Source organism: Engraulis encrasicolus, chromosome 3 (assembly GCF_034702125.1).
Source record: "Engraulis encrasicolus isolate BLACKSEA-1 chromosome 3, IST_EnEncr_1.0, whole genome shotgun sequence".
NCBI lineage: Eukaryota > Metazoa > Chordata > Actinopteri > Clupeiformes > Engraulidae > Engraulis > Engraulis encrasicolus.
Genome location: NC_085859.1, coordinates 29,321,021 through 29,341,295, shown reverse-complemented (window position 1 = coordinate 29,341,295; position 20,275 = coordinate 29,321,021). Strand labels below are relative to the sequence as shown.

Here is a 20,275-nt window from a genome sequence, read left to right as displayed (position 1 = left end):
GCACTGTGCCACAACAGCCCTCCCAGTTGTCAACTTTCAGCACAGATTCTTCTCATTGTCGATCTTTGTCTCCCCAACGTCTGCAGGCGACTTTGTGATCCTGCTGAACGCGGGCATGAGCATCCAGCAGGCGCTCTTCTTCAACTTCCTGTCGGCGTGCTGCTGCTACCTGGGCATGGGCTTCGGGATCCTGGCCGGCAGCCGCTTCTCCCCCAACTGGATCTTCGCCCTGGCCGGCGGCATGTTCCTCTACATCGCACTGGCCGACATGGTGAGTAGACGCCGCCAGGTAATGGCACAATGTAGTCTTAGGGCCTTTATTGGTTGGAAAGTGATGGTTATGACTACAAGAGAGTGGGGAAGGAGAGATGGGGGCCGGTCTCGAACCCGGGTCCCCAGGGGTTAGTACTACTACTAAGTACTACCAAATAGCATTAGCTTAATTCGTCACTGCATCCACCCGGTACAGGCCTCTGGAGTATCAAACCCGGGGCACTGACTGACATATTAAAGAGCCTTGGCTCTTTGACGAAACAGTCAGAGCACACCGACAACCGTGGTGATAACTTGTGACCTGATACATCTTTCCCTGAAGCCTACTATATTCTCAGTTCTGCCTCTCATCCATCTCCCTCTCTCTCTCCATTTTTCCTTTCCTAGTTCCCGGAGATGAACGAGGTGAGTCGCGAGGAGGAGGAGGCCGGGGGCAGCGGGCGCTTCCTCACCTTCGCCATCCAGAACGCCGGCCTGCTGACCGGCTTCGCTATCATGCTGCTCCTCACCATGTACTCTGGCCAGATCCAGCTCGCCGGCTAGCACCACGCCCCAACCACCCACCCACCCACACACCACACACTATCCATCCTCCCCCCTTATCTACTCCAAACCTGAGTGAAGAAGTCTCATTCATCCAGGTCAATATCCAAAGTGTCCAGCTGCAAGCAACTACTACTTTTAGCACATTTAAAAAAAGTCCAGACGAGTTGATTTTTACAGCCTAAGTCTTTGGATAGGGTGAAGAAGCCAATCTCACCTCACCTCATCTCCCCAAATAACTCCCTCCCCATCCCCTTTATGAACTGACCCCGGTAACCTCTCCGAAAGGGCTCCAAGGAAGTTCATGGATGATCAGTCCTCTTCATCTCAGTCCCTTAGGAGTTAGAGCCAGGACTCTCTCTCTCTCTCTCTCTCTCTCTCTCTCTCTCTCTCTCTCTCTCTCTCTCTCTCTCTGCCTCTCTCTCTCTGCCTCTCTCTCTCTCTTTCTCTCTGCCTCTGCCTCCACAGTGGTTGGAGATACTCCTGGCTTGTTCTGAAGGGACCTTAGAACTTTGTAACAATGGTGAAAGAATTATGCAGAAGTACTTAAGTCATACGTACTGCGCCGTACCTCCTCTGCGATGTGCGCACACACACTATGCCCAAGGTTAAGCTCCTTCTCATCTCATCTCGTCTCGCCTCGTCTCATCTTCTCGCCTTTCCGAACATTTGCCTTGCCGCCTCTGCCGTCTGAGAGTCTCATCTGGCCTCATCTGTCATACTGTTGCAGAAATGAGATGACGGGGCTGATATCCTTGACCACACTGTATTTTAGGTGGAAACTTGTCGGGACTGAGGATCAGTGTGTCCTAGCGTCAGTTCTCATCTAACGGAGCAGTGAGAGCTCAATGACTTTGTGATTTCTTCCCAATGGAGTACAACATTATTGCAAAAAAAGCAGCTTCTCCTTGATTCAAACTCATTTTACTTGGTGCAATTCCCCTTTCTCTCTCTCTCTCTCTCTCTCTCTCTCTCTCTCTCTCTCTCTCTCTCTCTCTCTCTCTCTCTCTCTCTCTCTCTCCCACTAGAATCAAAGTAGATTTGTGGTAGACAGGAGTAACAGGCAGAGGAGTAAGTTACTGTAAGCCTCGTGTCTAAAAGAGTTGGGCTTGATATTTCCGGTAAAGGGGTATTGGTTGATTTGAGACCATTCCCCATGTCTACACGAGCTTGCCAATCATAGTTTTGGCACCATTTCTATGTCGCTATTTAAATGTAATTGTCTACTTACGCAGTGCGTACTCCAACCCCTAAAATTGCTACAAAAGGTCTTTGCATGCAAAAACATAGTGAAGTTTTATTTTTCTACACACAAGTAGGCAGCAACTGGTTGTGAATCCTCAAGACCAAATATGAGCCTGTATCAGCAGTATGGTTTTATATACAGTTCCATTATTTTATTTTCTCAATGTTTCCCCGCTTTCCTTTCTTTTCTTTTCTTTTTTTTTACCTCAGTGTCAATTCCATGTCTCCATGTAGACGTTCTGTGTGATGCCTGTTGAGTTCAGGCACATATGTCCCAGGTTGAGACTTTTTTTTGTTGATAAAGTGCTGCTCTCAACATAACCAAACATTTAGTCTTTTTGAAATGTATTTATGCTGTTGTGTCGTTTGTGTAAAAGTCAAAGTCAAAGTTTCGAGTAGGGTTGGGTGAGATTTCTAGTCGAAAAGGTGCTGGTTTATCACCATGTGTGTGTGAGAAGTTTATAGTGTCTCCCTTTTTTGCTCACATGTTGAACCTTTTTTTTTTTTAAGAGGGACAACAAAGCCATTTGCCAGATTTGTTTCCTTTTCTTTTCTCAAATAGCCTAGCCATCCATCATTTAGAACAATTGTAATGTGTGTATCAGGCAGACCCAATAGACTGACTGTAGCATGACTATTACTACTAACACTATTACCAATACTTCTATATCATACACTCATAGACTTCCTGCTTATTGTTAGCCTTGTTATACATACAGATACATTTATTCTTAAAAGTTTAAAAGTCATACTATCAGTTTTGACTATACTGTGAAAATCAGACTATGCTGACCCTCGGTGATCACTTCACCTTTTATGGATACTTTTTAAAATTCCCTTGTAAATGTGCAGATGGCTAACTGTAATTGTCCTGCTGAAAATGCTCTTAGCCAGTCTGACCCTGCCTGCCTGAAACACACCTCACCAGTTTGTGGTTGTGGGATGGTGAGGGGGACACCTGGACCTCATTTCAAACATGCAGTGTTATTGTGACTGGTGCTCATATAGACACAACTGCTGAAGTGGCGTGGGCTGCTGTGCCTTCCGTTTGCTATGTCTTTTTCAGAATCATGTCTGGCAGTGTGGGAACATGCTGACCTGTCCCCTGAGTAGCTAATCAAACGTCATTTGGGGCTTACTTTTACATTGACACCTGCTCTGGTTGTTGTGACTATTTGCTCACGGTTGACTAAGGCTTTTAAAATATGTTGCAAAGTCGCAGAAAACAGTGAAGACCCTACACATTCAGGCTCTATACATTCACAAAATGGTTTCTTTGGACCACTGAAAGTTCTAGTAAATGATTCTACTTTAAAAAAAAAATAGGCCCAAGAAGAAACACCATGTGTTTCTGTTACTCTACTACTCTTCGAACCATATACAATTAATTTCCCCTTTTTTTGTCTTGTATTTTAAAAAATGAATGAGAGATTAGTGCCAGTACATCATGGAATGTCAAATAGACATTTAGACTGTGTGGTACTGGAGAATGAGACCGTGTGCAAACAGTGGGCTTCTGGTCCTGTAGTCTAGACTGACACACATCGTACTGTTACATGCATTTGTGGAGTGTGCTGTTGTGTACCACCTTAATGAACTGCTATGCACTGATTTGATTTGATTTTTTTGTTTGTTTTTTTGCTTTTGTTTTCCGGTTCGTAGTTTTTTTCCTTTGTTTATTATGTGTGATCTTTAAACAGAACAGTTGAGAGGCATTTTTCTTATATATTGTCCTTTATTTTTAGAATGACTATCTGGATGAATGACTGTTGGAAGTAAATTCTGTTTCTGTTTCTGTTGTGTGTTTGAAAGCCGAATGCCATTGAATTTGTTTTAAAGACAGTAGCATATTTACCAGTGATCAAACACAACAGGAATTACCTGAAAATAGCGTACACGCCTTTATGGTTTCCACTGCTCAAAATCTTTTAATTGTGGTGGAAATATAATGGTAAAAAGGACTCCATCAGTAATGAATCCCATTTGCGATGACCGTAGTCGCTGCAACACTTTGTCATGCATATAATATAACAATGTGTTTGTTTGTTTTTTTCTTTGATTTCATGTATGACCATGAATAACTGACAATGAAATTCACTCTATTACACAATATATATACTGTACAAAAAAGGGTCACTTTTACGTAAATCAAAAAGTCATCCAATGACTTAATCAGAAAACTTGTACTGTTAGTTGCTGGTTTGAATTCCACCCTTCCATCTGTAGAGAAATAATCTGTATCTTTTTGGCTTTGCACATTCGTTTGATCAAAACCGAACAAAACGGTCTGATTTCAAGTGAGGCAGGTTACTGTGTAACATGCACACATTGAGAGTGGCCAGTCGTGTCATTTGGGTTTGTTTGTGATGAAGCAGTGATGCTTTTGCTATGCACTCTGCCAGTTTGATGCATTCTGGTTAGAATTGCCTCGCAAAAGCATCACTGCTTCATCACAAACGAACCCATTGTTGCAACCATGCAGTGTTTCTGGGTGTGTTTGGAGAGTGTTTGTCTCAGGTGTTTTTCATTCATTCCAGTCTCCTATGATCAAGTTTGTCCAATGAGTTATTATAACGGTCTGTCTTCAGCAGTCAGTGGAGAAGTTAAATGTCGATCCCGACAATGCTTTCACACCATTGATTTTAAAACTGGCAGGCTTTTAAACAAAATGTCTCATTTTTTTGAGATAGTAGGAGGGAATATGCTGATCTACTATTATTTGTGAAATAAAAAAGACAAATATTTGTAAATTAAAACCTGTCTTCGGCTCTTTTATTTGCTGTGCACTAAGAGCGATTTTAAAATTATGCAAAGCAACTTCATACTCTACAGCAGGGGTGTCGAACTCAAATTGACCAAGGGCCAAAATTAAAATCTGGAGCAAAGTCTCCGTCCAAACCCAAGATTTATTTAAAAAGAGAAGTGAATGCACACGCTTAATATTTAAATTCCACTAACTTCTTTTCATTATAGATCAAATGTGCCTTCACATATTCTTTTGCATATGAATGTGAGCGGTTTCACTGGCCTGGATCTACTCATATTCCTGTGAGACACAAATTTCATGTTGAAGAATTATTACACTATATTAATGGTCTATGTGGGCCAACTGTTATACACATTTGAAATGATCTCGCGGGCCAAATAAATGACTCAATGGGCCAGATTTGGCCCCCGGTCCCGAGTTTGACACCCCTGCTCTATAGCATCAGGCTGACACTGTAGAGAATGAAGTTGCAGATTGTCAACTGAGCACCACGTCAGATGTCCATCATAAGCACACCCAATACAGGCTGTTTAAATCCCTTTAAAACATGCTTATATTGTGAAAGAGAAACCAACGTTCACTGCCGTTTTTTCACAGCGAGGCTTGCAAAAGAACAGAGGACGGCACACTCCTCTTTGGGGTCTGTGGTTTCCTTCAGCTCTTGTATAATGCTGAACATTACATGCAATCATGTACAGCCCTGTGTGTACTGTGAGGCTTTGATTATACGCTTGTTTCTGGTTTTATATTTTGTTGTTTAAAGAAAGAAACACATCTCTGGTCCCCTCAGAAAAAAGAACAGGAGATTCAGGTCAAAAGAGTCAGGTCTGCTATAAATTGAACTACATTCAAATGAAGATGAATCAATGAATGCATATAGTGCACCCTTCTTCAGGATCTGACAGACCTAGCATCTGGATGAGCGGGATCTTCATGCTGCGATGCTGAATACTGTAGTTCTAGTTCCTGGACAAGGCAGCATGCCACCCTTATGCTGTCATTGACCTGGTTTAGTATCAGAGCATCGTAGCCTCTTACTGCAGATGGGGTCGCCAGCGGGCCTATTCACTATTTGCTGAAAATACTCAACTACATCACAACAACATTGCTATGACAGTACAGAGAGCCGTAAGTAAGAGATTAAGACAGCCATTACAATTTTGGTGACAGTAAGGTTATAACATAGGCTCTGCGCTCAGGCCTTTTCGTCTCAATCTTTGAAAGCAGCAAATTTCTCTTATTAAAAGACCACACATGGCTCATCAGATGCAAGGTCCTGTACATTGATGCCTGTGTAGTGATGTGTGCTGAATCTGAAGTAACTGATAAAAGTGCACGTTAAATGTAAAGCAAAGTGGAATGCAGTGTGCATGTGGGGGGTGTGGTGGAGTCTTGCATAATTCTAGGTATGAGGACCAAATAAAATAGCCGAATATGCAATGCAATGATTCATAGATAAAGCACTACCATGGAACACAGATTGAGTAGACCACTTTGTGATGTAGGTTAAGTTCTGCCCCATTAGATCTTTTTTTAAAATAAATATTTAAATGTACCTCTAGAAAATACAATGAGAGACACTAAAGCCATGTCCCAGGAGATAATAGTGTTTAGCTACTGTCCTTGCGTAGGTGGATAATACTAGGCCTTCAATGTCTGTTTCAGAAGACAAAGCACAGGAAACAGACTGCCCCCCCCCCAATACTGTAAATCTTGATCTAGTAAACTCTGACTTTGACTTCCTGCAGTGCAGAACAAAACTAGAAAATGAAAGGTTTTCTGTAAAATTCAATTGGTCATATCTAAGTGCCAGTTGTGCTGTTACCTTTCTAAATCAGTTCAGCAAGTGTATTTCAAATGTGCAGGCCATGCACCACTGATTGTGTAAACTATTAGACAGTTCACCTTCACAAAAACCTGCCGCTACTGCCACCATGTGTTAGAAAGCAGGGCAGTGCACGCCGGTGGCTTATTTCTGAGAATACCCTATAATGACTAGACCCCTCTCAGAATACTTGCTCCTTCCCATCATATCACCATATCTTTAGTTCCAACAATGTTGAAGTAAACCCACTAGGCAATTTCTTGCTTGTTTAAATTCTGTAGGAAAATTATTTCAAATTGCTAGATTTTGCCAGATTACTATGCAGTTCAAAATGTAAATCTGCTTAAGTAAAATTCAAAAACACACATGTATTCACCACCAAAATGAGGTAGATATTTATTACTATAGCAGCAGGCTGTTTTTCTATGAAGGTCTGTCAAATATTGGAAATTGTCACACAGCACCCTCTGCTGTTGCACCTGGGAATTTGACTTGTGCCGAATGCCGAATTATGCCACTACTGTCGCAAAAACACAGAAAGAACGGCTGTAAAGAAGTGTTTTGTTTGTAGGTTACCTGAATGTATTGTACAGAAAGCCAGTGACACGTTTATTTTACTGAAAAAAAGCAGTTCAGGGATTGTTCTCCTGCACTCTCATAGATAGATTTAGCCGAAACTGGATCATGTGACAACGCTCACGTGACAGAACGTGTTTACTTCTTCTTTTAAAAGACAGTCTGGGCTGAAGCACAGCTGTGGCTGAGCTATCAAATCTGCAAAATGGTCCGAGCGTGGATTATTGCAACTATCATATGTCTTTGTGAGGCTCATTGGTCTCCCAAGATGCTACAGGTAAGAATGTCAGACTCATTTCCCATGGTGATAGCAATAAGGTTAAATGAGTCGTGTGAAGATTGTGACATTGTGTCACTTTGTTTGATCTACAACCCCACACCAATGCTCAAGACATCACTGAAAACAATGCTTTAGTAAGCTATAGGCTTTTACATATGTGGAATAGACGTAGGCCTATTATCTTTGCATGATGTAAATATGCCCATTGTTTCACAAATTCGTTTGTGAACTTAAGTTGTGTCCTTCTTCTTTTCCCACAAGGGGGAGTCCAAATATCTCAAACCAGAGTTCAAAGAGAAATATTTTCCTCAACTTATGGACCATTTCAACTACAACTCAATGGGGAATGGGACATACCTTCAAAGATATCTGATCTCAGGTGAGCTAAGCCTCATCTCATATAAATCTGCTGCTCTATTTTTATTTTCTAAAACATTATTTCAATTAAAAATACATGATTTCATTTAATCAATAACTGCCATGAGCTTCCTACATCTGTTTTCAGATCAGTACTGGAAGAGAGGCTATGGACCCATCTTCTTCTACGCTGGCAATGAGGGTGACATTTGGGAGTTTGCCCTAAACTCTGGTTTCATAACAGAGTTGGCAGCACAGGAAAAGGCCTTGGTGGTATTCGCTGAACATGTAAGAATATGTCACATGTCATGTGACTGCTCATAGTCATACATTTGACTTGTGACTGTGACATGGAAAAAGTCTGTAAACTTTGATTACAGGGTGTTCTGTACTGTGCTGTATAAGCTTACTTTTTCATCATGTTGCATAGCTCCTTTTATGCTTTTTTGGGGGACTTTTTTATGCCTTTAATGTAGATGGGACAGTGAAGAGATGACTGGAAGTAAGTGGGAGAGGGTGGGGCAGGGTCGGGAACCCTGGCCAGACTCAAACCCGGGTCGCCCGCACATGGTACACTGTCTTAGCACGTTGCGCCACAGCAGACAGCACCCCTGCATAGCTCCTTCTTAGTTAAATTCCCCAGTCATAAACTGGGTGTGATGCAGTTTCAATGTAATGCCACGAGACGTGACCGTCTGATGACACCTGCATAATTTGTGATTTAACTCTGAATATAGATAGTAAACTACCACTGTAACTTTGACTAGAGAATTGCACTAGGTGACTAGTGGTAATTTACTATCTACAGTATATTCAATGAATTTGGCACTATAGGACTTTTCATCCAACCCTATCCCCAGAGATAAAGTACTGGACTGGGGGAGTGGAGTAGACAGGTTAACTTAAACAGGTTAACCATGGCCTCCAGGCTAACTTACCCCCAGGCTTTACTTTTCATAAACTACTTAATTCATTGCATAAAATGAATAGGAGTGTAAGGGCAGTCCTGAGTAAGCGGTTAGGGTTTCAGACTTGTAGCCCAAAGGTTGCCGGTTCGACTCCTGACCCGCCAGGTTGCTGGGGGGAGTAATTAACCAGTGCTCTCCCCCATCCTCCTCCATGACTGAGGTACCCTGAGCATGGTACCGTCCCGCTGGGCACCGTTGAGGGCTGCCCCCTTGCACGGTTGAGGCATACATGCAATTTCGTTGTGTGCAGTGTTCACTTGTGTGCTGTTGTGTGCTGTGTCACAATGACAATAGGAGTTGGAGTTTCCCAATGGGCTTTCACTTTCACTTCACTTAGTATTAAATTAATTATAAATAGTTATGAAATAGTGGAAGTAAGAGGAAAAAACAAGTAGCCTACTTAGTGCTTACGTAAGTGGAGCACTTAATACATTTTTCTTTGTCAAACTATGTCTATCATCTTTGCCTATCACACTCTAAACAAATTGTTTGTGTCATTACCCTTCACATGGGCTGATAATGTACTTTGTCTTTACTGTATGTCTCTTGTAGAGGTACTATGGCAAATCCCTTCCGTTTGGCCAGGATTCCTTCCACATTCCCGAGGTGGGGCTGCTGACTATCGAGCAGGCTATGGCAGACTACGCCGTGCTCATCACCGAGCTGAAGAAGGAGCTGAGAGCCCAGGCATGCCCTGTCATCGTGTTCGGAGGAAGGTAAGGGGGAGCGGGAGAGGCAGCCTTGCATTTGACGTTTGTTGTAACAAAAGAATAGCGCTCAGCAAAAACACTTCGTCTTATAACAGAAGTGGATGAAATATCACACTCAATAATTTCATCCAGCAGAAAAAAAGAAATGATTGAATTGATATGTCTCCACAAGAGTGCACCTGGATTGTTATTTCTAGTCGATGACTACTCTTGTCCAGTGTTGCCAGATTGGGCGGGTGCCCGCCCAATTGGGCTACTTGGGATGAGCGTCGGCGGGCAAAAACGTGAAATATTGGCCATTTGGCGGTTTTTTAAGGCGTTTTGGGTCCATAGAAGTCAATGTAATTTGTTGAAATTGGGCGGAATTTAGCGCATTTTGGCGGTTTTTGAGACACTTTTGGGCGGGATTTGGTCAGACACATCTGGCAACACTGCTCTGTGCAAAAGTACATACCCCTCACTGATTTTTTTTTTTCTTTTTTCTTTTTTCCACACTCCAACCTTTTCAGAACATCAAACATATTTTAAATATTAAACAATGATAACCCAGGTAAAAATAAAAGGCAGATTTTCTGTGGTTATTTTACTTGTTAAGAGAAAAAATACCACCCAAACCTGCATGAGCCTGTGTGAAAAAGCAATTGCCCCCTAAACCTAATTAAATAACTTGTAGAACCACCCGCAGCAGCAACAACTTTTCACGGACATGAGGTCGAAGAATGTTGCTTTTTCCTCGACAGTTATGGTGTTGCTTTTTCCTCCACAGTTATGGTGGAATGCTGAGTGTGTACATGAGGGTGAGGTACCCCAACATTGTAGCGGGAGCTCTGGCAGCGAGTGCCCCCATTCTATCCACCGCAGGCATGGGGGACCCTGCACAGTTCTTCCGTGACGTCACTGCTGTAAGATCTTTTTTTACACTACACCACACACATCCACATCACATTTGCACACCTTAACATATTGTATGCTGCTAGCCTTGCTACCTTGGCCAAATTATATATAGGCCTACACATTCAAACAACCTGTATCAGTTTGAAGATTGCTGTTTAAGTTAGTTGAGGATTGAAGATTGTGTGCGTGCGTGTGTGTGTGTGCGTGTGTGTGTGTGTAGGACTTTGAGAATTATAAGCCTGCCTGTCGGGAGGCGGTGAAAGGAGCCTTCCAGAAGCTTCAGGCTCTGGCTGAGAAAGAAGGTACTTACAGATGATATTTGATGTGTATTCATTTAAGCTTACTTTATACCACATTGATTTAAGTAGTAATTCACATGTGAAACAGGTTCCGCATTCTCTAAGATGATGTGTTGTGAAATTCATATGATGTGCACATTACCATTAACCTCACCTCTTATAGATCTTGTTATGACCTCCTACTAGTAAACACATGAGGCTGTTACATGTTCTAATTTGTTTGCAGTAAAATGTGATCTCTCTTGGCCTTTCCCACACTATCAGTAAGAACACGATAGACAGAACGGTGCATCTGCAAAGTTTCGATAACATTACGTGACGTTGTTGTGCATTTCTTACCACTTTAATACTATGCTTAGATCATTCCAGTCTGAGCTCTGCTTGTACAAGACTGTCATCTAGTGATGTACATCAAAGTGTGAGTTAACATACAAGTGATGTTGCTATGCATGTCTTGTCACTTGGCAGATTTTGCTCAGATCAAGTCTGAGTTCAGCTTGTGCAAGACTCCGTCATCTGCAGCAGACGTGCACCAGCTGAATGGTCTGCTGCGTAACGCCTTCACCCTCATGGCCATGTTGGACTACCCCTACAAGACAGAGTTCATCAGCAGCATGCCCGCATTCCCCGTCAAGGTGGGTGTAGTATAGTGTTTCTCAACGGGGGTAGCACAGCCCCCTTGGGGGCATTTTTGAAGGCCTAGGTGGGCGTTGAGAAGGATAATTAGTGATTAATTAGTGGATGAATGAACGAGTGACTGTACATTAATATTGGATTAGGTATGTGTATGTATATTGCCTGTCTTCTTAGATTAAATGAATGGCTTGGATGAACGGATAGGTTGTATTTTAAAACAACATTAAAAACAGTTTTTTATATTTTACTTTAAAAGCCCTTCTAGGGACAGGCATTGGAAATTAGCCTATGGCTACAAATGCTATGATACTTATCTGTTAGGTTGTTGTACAGCCTACTACATGATGTGTATTTGTCCCAACTCAAATAAACCATAACTGAACTGAACTGAACGTGATACAGTTGAAAGGGGGCGGGGCTAAGTTCTCATTGGGAGCATTAGTCCATTTGATTTCTTTAATACTAAGGGGGGCGTTGGCAGGCTTATGATGAAGTCAAGGGGGGCGTTGACATGCTTAGGATGAGGTCCAGGGGGCGTTTGTTCAAAAAAGGTTGAGAGCCACTAGTGTAGTAGATATCCAAGGCACTCTTCTTCTTCTTCTTTGAAAAGTGTTAAGAAAACTCATGAATACACAACGAGACCACAACAATCAGATCACGTTTACAATTGACTTTTGCGAAAGGAGAGAGAGATTGAGAAGCCTGGAAAATATGTTCCTCGCTTGGCGTCTTCGGTCTCTCCGTCTCTCCTTTCCACTACGGCCGTTTTTCGTGAGGCACACAGGAGAGGAAAATCACAGGGGTCACACAGGTCAGTGCAGAGAACAACTGCTCTGTCTTATCTGAGGCAACCTTGCAGATGTATCCTCCTAGTACTGATGTCACATAATTCACTGGCAAGAGCTCAGAAGGAAACTGGGTAACAAGAAACACAGAAAGAAAAACTACGTTTTCGCTAGCGATTATAATTATTTTTTTTACAAAAGCCTTTAATTAAATTGAGCTTTTAGACTCGGGCTTGTTGCAATGACTAATTGTAATAACAACCAACAAGCATTGCATCAGAGATGGGGATTTATGGCTCTTCAACTGGATCCGAATCAAACTGGCTCTTTTGAACGGTGTTAAATTATTTATTCAGTGTAAGATTTAAAAAAAAAAATCCCAAACAACAACTGATTCTCCTCCTTCTAAAGACTGGTTCTGTCACTCCCTGTTATGTTTTTCCCCAAATTAAAGTCATATTCTCAAAACAAATGGAAAAAATGGAAAAGAGTGGCTTGCAACTGGGATTCCATTCCCATCGTTCACATCTAGGAACAGTTAAAAATAATCTATTCATTCAGTCATTCATGAACATCACAACACTAATGGCAATACAGCCACAAGAGATAGGAACTGCATTTACCATCCTGCTCCATCCTGCAGTAGTAGGCTACTGTATGTAAATGCCAATTGCCTTTGAGCAAAGCATCTAATCTCCAGGGACTGTAGCACACTATAGTAACTGGTGATTTGGATAAAAAATGTTGGCCGAGTGTAATGTAATGTAGTAATGCAGTGTTTCCCAACCAGGGGTACGTGTACCACTAGGGGTACGCAAGCACACTGCAGGGGGTACTTGGAAATGTTTAATTATTATAACAAATGTATGGAGCAGTCACATCAGAACAGAGAAAGCGATATAGAACATGAATTAGGGGGTACTCATGGCACAACGAAGAGGCTTCGGGGGTACGCGAGACAAAAAAGGTTGGGAAACACTGTAGTAATGTACATCAGACAGTAACCATGTCCATCATCTGCTTAATGAATTGGACATGGTCTACTTGAGAATATGAACAGCCTTATTGTCGCCATAAGAAGTATCTATAATGTGTCAATTTTGGAAATATTTTCAATAATGACTGCTAACAGAAGGCAGTTACAGCTTCTAAAAGCCAAATTTGTTAGAGAACTTGGATGAGAACATGTTTACTATCTCACAAGTTTTCAAGTAGCCATCACCTGAATAAGGGTCAATGACGTCTTTTGGGCGTAGACGCCAGGTGGTACAACCACAGCTAATGCCCATAAATTAATTAGTTGTGTAGTTGTTACTGCAATGAATATGCTTTTTTTTAAATCCACTAAAAACAAACAAACAAACAAAAAACATTAGTTGTGGTTGCAGCACCATGACATATGGTACTACTAAAATTGACCGATATGACATCATTATTGCAGCTCTGCCATCAGTCTTGCTGACCCAGATCTGTCACTGTCTCCCCATTCACATTCACATTCACATTCACAGGTGGCTTGTGACACCATGTTGAAGGGGAACGACCTGATGTCTGCCCTGAAAGACACTGTCGGTAAGCACATGGGAAGGCTGACCTAACACAAGGATGCTCACTGTAGTCATTTAATGGTCCTATGTTTAGCATAATAGTCATTGTTACTGTATGTCCCCATAGGTTAAAGATCTGTGTTAAATTTAAATTGGCTTTGCTATGCAGCCAGAATGTTTTTACATTTAAAAGATTTGAGACCTTTATGGGTAGCTTGAATGTATCCCTCATCTCTAAAGGGGAAACAGCAATTGAGGATGTTGGAATTGGTTGCAGGGCCTGTTTTGCCATGTCTTACTCTTATACAATATCTTTATGTGCTTCGGCAGTCCAATGAGTAGCTTTAGTAGTGTCTTCATTTAAAAAGTGATGCTGCCAATTCACAAATCTAGTCTGTTCCATGAATATTTAACAAGTGAAAAATGTATATTTATCCGCCTGACCAGAGAAGATTTTGTCGCCAAAGATCTCTGACTTGAATGGCAATGAATATGGAGAGGATCCACTTATGCCTATTTTCCACTGCCCAAGAGGCATTATTCATCGGAAAAGTGTGAATCCACAGCCATATTGAATATTAAGACCTTAAAGGTTTTAATAATATCAATGAAAAAGATGACATTAGTGAACGGGCAGTATAAGATGTGGAAATGAACTACTCAAACATACACAATGCGCCTTTCATTTTTGGCGTTCATGGTCCTCTTCCCATTATGTGTTCATCAGTCATGGCGTCCCTGTTTAACTTGTGTAACTGTCCGCAGGTATTGTGTACAACGCCACTGGAACGCTGAGCTGTCTGGATATCTACAGCCTCTATGTGGAGTGTGCGGACCCCACGGGCTGTGGCCTGGGCTTTGACAGCATGGCATGGGACTATCAGGTGAGAACGGGGTTTTAGCCGCTGTGTGTATTGGTCCATGGCTGTGTGGGTGGGTGTTTATTAAGCGGGCTTGCGGAGCAAGTCCCGCTTCTAGTAATCTCTAAGTACAGTTTATACTTGCTTTAGTTGCTTCTCTTGTTCAGGGCTGTAAAAATAGAAAATGGATCTCCTCCTAGGCCTTTCGAGATAGAGACACCGTTCAAACACTAAAACGACCGGCTCGGCTTGGAGATTATTTGTTCTGATATAGTGTGTCCGTGTCTCTTGTCGTTTTTCTGTTTTTGGCGATTTTGTGCAAATTTGGGTCCCCATTGAAAACAATGGTAGAACCTTCAGGAGAGAGTGTTACGTCACTCTACAGATCAGAGTGTAGGAGGCTTTTTCGTTCATTAAACATCAACACTTTCACCTAGAAGTTTAGTTGACGCATTGTTAGCGAGCTCTATGAGATGACTCCAAACAGTGAAAGTATCATGTCCCAACTCCCATTACTTTTTAAATGGCAGGTGTGTAAAAAGTGCTGGGCTGGCCCAATGGTTTTTCCCATTGACTCTTGAAGTGCCTTTCTGAAGAGTTCAGCACATCTTCCACAGGAGGTCCATTTGTGACTGAACAGTTTAACCAATAAACTTCATTGAAGGAATGTTAGAAAGATCACACGTATGACTCCAATTTGTGAGCAGGACATGTGCCAAGTCTTTTTAGTTTTTTAACAACAGCGATCTAAAAACTAGAAACTGTTGTGATTCTGCCTTCTGCCTTAGAGTACATTATTAACTGCCATACAGACATACAGTCAATCAGAACAGGTGCTGTCAATAAAGGATTCCATCTCAACTGTCACTTTCTCTCAACATTCTATTCTTAACGAGCAGCTGCACTACAATTCTAGAAGTCTATTGTTCAGCTCTTCAATGCAATGTGATATTGTCTTGCTGGAATGCTCTTGACAGGCAGCTGCTTGGCCCAATGGTAAAGGTGCTGTAAATTATCCGTGTTCTTTTCTTTGAAGGCCTCATTTTTTCCCTGCCAACTCAAATGAATGGAGGGGAAAAAATGAGGCCTTCAAAGAAAAGAACACGGTCCCTAAAGTCAAATATGGCAGAGTTTCCCTGATGTTTTGAGGTTGCTTTGCTGCCTCTGGCACTGGACTGCTTGACCATGTGCATGGAATTATGAAGTCTGAAGACTATCAACAAATTTTGCAGCATAATGTAGGAGTCCACCCCTGAATCCCATAGAAAACCTATGGAGAGATCTCAAAATGGCAGTGTGGAGAAAGCACCCTTCAAATCACCTCAAGGATGGTCTAAAATTCCAGCAGAGCGTTGTAGGAAACTCATTGATGGTTATCAGAAGTGGTTGTTCGCAGTTATTTTGTCTAAAGGTTGTGCTACCAAGTATTAGGCTGAGGGTGTCAATACTTCTGTCCGGCCCATTTTTGGAATTTTGTGTAAAATGATCATTCATTTGACTTTTTTTTCATTCTCTTTTGTGTTTTTTTCATTGTGAGACAAACAAATGAAGATATTAATGACGACAAAGTATTTGTGATTGCAATCATTTTCTAGAAGAAATTGAGTATTATCTGACAGAATTGAAGGGGTGCCAATACTTTTGGCCAGCACTGTACCCTGGAAAAGCACTTGTACTGAAATGCACCAACTCCCCATTTCCCCCCTGCCCTGTTCTGCTAGGCATGCACTGAGATTGAGATGTGCTTCGAGAGCAACGGCGTGAGCGACATGTTCCCCGTCATGCCCTTCACCCAGCAGCAGAGGGAGCAGTACTGTGCCAAGAGGTGGGCCGTGCTGCCGCGACCCGGCTGGCTCAAGACGCAATACTGGGGTGACGGTGAGAATTTAATGCCCCCGTCCATCCATCCACCCATCCATCCATCCATCCAACCATCCATCCATCAGTCACCCATCACCAGTTTTCTGATTTAAAAGATAGAAAGGGTTTTGTGTGGCACTGACAAAACAAGACTGAAAATAACGATCAGCAGCATTGATATTGTTGATGAACAGTTTTTGTTATTATCTTAATAATAAAGCTGGTACTGAATATCAATGGCGCATGCATTATTACAATATTACTCTTATTGTTGGGTAATAACAAACGGTATTCCTCTGTGCCTCCAACAGATCTAGCCACGGCCAGCAATATCATCTTTTCTAACGGGGATCTGGACCCATGGGCCAACGGAGGGGTAATTGTTTGAAAATTTGAAATTGACAGTGCTTTGAATTGAATACTGTATGTGTATGAAATTGTGTGTCATCACCACAAGCTTTAAGGAAATGTCCTTGTTGCCCTGTAGGTTAGAAAGTCCCTCAGCTCCTCCCTCATTGCAATCAATATACCTGATGGGGCTCATCATCTGGACTTGAGGTATGTTATCATTTTGTTGAGGTTTTATTATTTATGTGTTAAATAAATCCCTTACATGTTGTATTGCAACTTGGTTGCTTTTGACCACACTTGAAGACACAAGAAATGTCGGTAACACTTTATTATAGGGATATTTCTATTAGCACTAATACATACAAGTTACTTACAGTATGCAGGCATTCACCTTGTAAGGCATGTACTAAGTAAATGCTAAGGCCTACTAGGTCCTTACTAAGGTTAAATTGGTTATAAATCTCTTATTGTGCATGAACAAGACATTTGCGAATACATGCCTAACTAGAATGGGCACTCGGTAGAGCGGAAACCTTCGCCTACGCCACTTATTTTTTTCTGGCCATCTTCAGAATGTGGGGCATAACATTCTACACATTTTGGTGTTAGTTTCATTGAAATCGGACCGGATTATCGTAATATTACATTTTTGGCCCAGTCTTGACCTCTTATTCAATTCAGCATGCACACGTTGTTCTGGCATATAGTGCTTGGCAAAGAAAAACGTTTTTGACCTTTTCGTGACCTTGACCTTTGACCCAATCACTCCCAAAAAGTAATGGATTGTTCCTTGGGTCATGACCAATCATCCCACTAAATTTCATAAAAATCGGCTCAATTGACGTTTTTGACCTTTGCGTGACCTTGACCTTTGACCTTTGACCCAGTCACTCCCAAAACGTAATCGATTGTTCCTTGGGTCATGACCAATCATCCCACTAAATTTCCTAAAAATCGGCTCAGTTCTGTCTGAGTTATACGAAGTACAAACAAACATTTTGACCTTGACCTTTGACCTTTGACCCAATCACTCCCAAAAACTAATCGATTGTTCCTTGGGTCATGACCAATCATCCCACCAAATTTCATAAAAATCGGCTCAGTTCTGACTGAGTTATACGAAGTACATACAAACAAACATATTCACAAATAAATAAATAAATACACAGCGGTCAAAACATAACCTTCGCCGACTTTGTCTTGGCGAAGGTAACAACTGTCTTATTTTGCTTAGTACATGCCTTACAAGCTACTTACACAGGCATTAATATTGTATGTATTAGTGCTAATAGATGTATCCCCAAAATAAAGTGTTACCGAACTGTCATACACCAACCATTGGAAAGGGTAGAAACTGAGCTTTCCAATTGTGTAATGTAATAAACCAGACATGTTTGTGTAAAAAGGGATTAAAACACCTATTCCAATGTAATAAATCTGAGAAACGGGTTGCTAGACCTTTTTTCACCTTTGGCTTTTTACTACTTACCTTTGTACCAATTCAAGCTATTCAATAAATGCCTACATTTTGAATGTTGGTGTACATTCATTTGCTGGTATGTACAGAAAAAGGAGGGGTGAATAATATCAGTCAACGCTACTAATTTATCTGATTTACTGTAAATAATCTTAACGGTGAGATCATCTCATATGTAGTGTATGATGGTGGAGGTGAGTCACGCAGGGCAGAGAAGTCACTGCACAACCCCTCGCAACATTTTTCAACTTTTTGGCTGAGATGTGAAAATGGGAAAATGTTTGTCAGAGGTTCTAATCACGTTTGCGAATGGCCACACGCATAACGTCTAGAAATGAACTGCTGAAAAAATGTCATTCTTACTGCTATTGATGGACTCTCCGAAAATTACTTTTTCCAGGGCTTCCAATCCTGAAGATCCGGACTCTGTGATCCAGGCCCGTAAACTAGAGGCCCAGATCATCTCCCAGTGGGTCACCATGGAGAGGATGAGGATGAAGCATCGGAGCCAGGATTTATAAACTACGCTGAATATGCAGGGAATGGATGTTAGTAATTGTTAATGAAATAATGCACCTTCTCTAAAGCCTTATTTTTTTTGGTGAGTCAACGTTTTTCTAATAAAAGATTTTAATCAATGTGTTTATATGTTATATGTTTTTTTTAATTATTATTGAGACTGGCTAAAAATGGCTCAAATAACATTGACAGCTTTTTTTCAACTGAGGAAGTCAAGTAAACAAATCAGATTAGATCACATCAACATATACTTACAGACATGTGGTCACTGCTCATGTGGCCTTTGTACGGCCATATAGGCTCAGCACAGGACTCACGCCAGATACACCTTGGGGTGATAGGCTCTTGGATAGGCACATGTTAGGCTGCCACTGGATTCCAATGTTGTCACTTGGCTGTGACATAGAATGATGTCATTACAACAGTATGACGTGTCCATGGTGATGATTCTAAAACCTCACCTGAGTATAAAGATGCTCATTTAGCAGCAGGACACTGAAGAGGTCAGTTGGATTCTTGGTTGCTCCTGGATATTCACACACGGCTCAGATAGTGAGAAACTCGGATGGACAGCAAAAGTGATTAAGGTGCCAGATAATCATCATGCTGTAAGTACATGCAAATCAACACAGCATTTTGATATAAGTAAACGTAGGGTTTTTACCTCAACTTCAACATGAGAACACGGGAGTCACGTGATCATCAGGACAAGATGGCAGCATAGTTTTTGCGCTCCTCGACCCTGACCTGAATATTTCGATATTAATCACCGTTACGAGAGCCATTTTGTTTATTTTTCAGTTTAGTATTGTCTATTTAGTTGAAATGACTGAGTCGAGCAAGAAAACCGGTCCTTCAGCGAAATCTAAGGCTGCTGCAGCAGGGCGTGCTGCTGACATTGAAGCCATCCTCGAACAGCAACGCGACTACCTCGACACCCGTTTCAACCAACTGCAAGAAATGGGTAAAGATACTGAGGGGAAACTGGATACGATACAGATGGAGCTTGTGACATTGAGAGAGAGTATTGGGACTGTGAATAAGGACATTGGAAAGTTACGGTCTAAAGTGACCGAAAACAAAGCAGTGCTTAGCAGGCACGAGTCGGTGCTAGAACAACTTGAAAGGAAGTTAGCTGAAATGGAGGATCGCAGCAGACGGTGTAACGTCCGCATAGTGGGTTTAGTTGAGGGGGCAGAAGGATCCAATGCTGTGCATTTTCTCACACAATCTCTGCCAAAATGGTTCCCCTCCCTGAAAGATTGCCCACTCGAAATCATGCGGGCGCATCGCATTAGACCGAGAGATGAAGCCAACCGACAGGGCCCTCGCACTTTGATCTTCAATGTCCTGCGCTTCACCACCTGTGAACGTATCTTGCGTGCGGGGAAGAAGAAGACGGTTACCATTGGGGGAAAGAGTATTCGTTTGTCACCAGACTACAGCAACTACACCCTGAAGAGGAGACATGCTTTTTCACATGCCATGGACATGGCAAGGGCT

The 20,275-nt window shown here is 41.9% G+C and overlaps 2 protein-coding genes across 4 annotated transcripts in view; both read left to right on the top strand.

The window, feature by feature from the left end:
• Positions 1–4,811, top strand: part of slc39a14 (solute carrier family 39 member 14) — a 35,066-nt gene extending 30,255 nt beyond the window's left edge. For all 3 annotated transcript variants that reach the window (XM_063195167.1, XM_063195165.1, XM_063195166.1), the window contains exons 9-10: positions 87–271; positions 661–4,811. In XM_063195167.1, the coding sequence (XP_063051237.1) occupies positions 87–271; positions 661–816 (341 nt within the window). In that variant the 3' untranslated portion in view covers positions 817–4,811. The remainder of the gene's footprint in view (positions 1–86; positions 272–660) is intronic.
• A 2,412-nt stretch (positions 4,812–7,223) lies between these two features.
• On the top strand, positions 7,224–18,895 carry dpp7 (dipeptidyl-peptidase 7). The gene is made up of 13 exons (XM_063194418.1): positions 7,224–7,506; positions 7,771–7,888; positions 8,015–8,154; positions 9,387–9,550; positions 10,311–10,446; positions 10,659–10,740; positions 11,206–11,372; positions 13,670–13,730; positions 14,471–14,589; positions 16,287–16,443; positions 16,737–16,801; positions 16,913–16,983; positions 18,654–18,895. Exons 1-13 carry the CDS (start codon positions 7,435–7,437, stop codon positions 18,772–18,774), a joined length of 1,473 nt encoding a protein of 490 aa, XP_063050488.1. The 5' UTR covers positions 7,224–7,434; the 3' UTR covers positions 18,775–18,895.
• Positions 18,896–20,275: the final 1,380 nt, after the last annotated feature.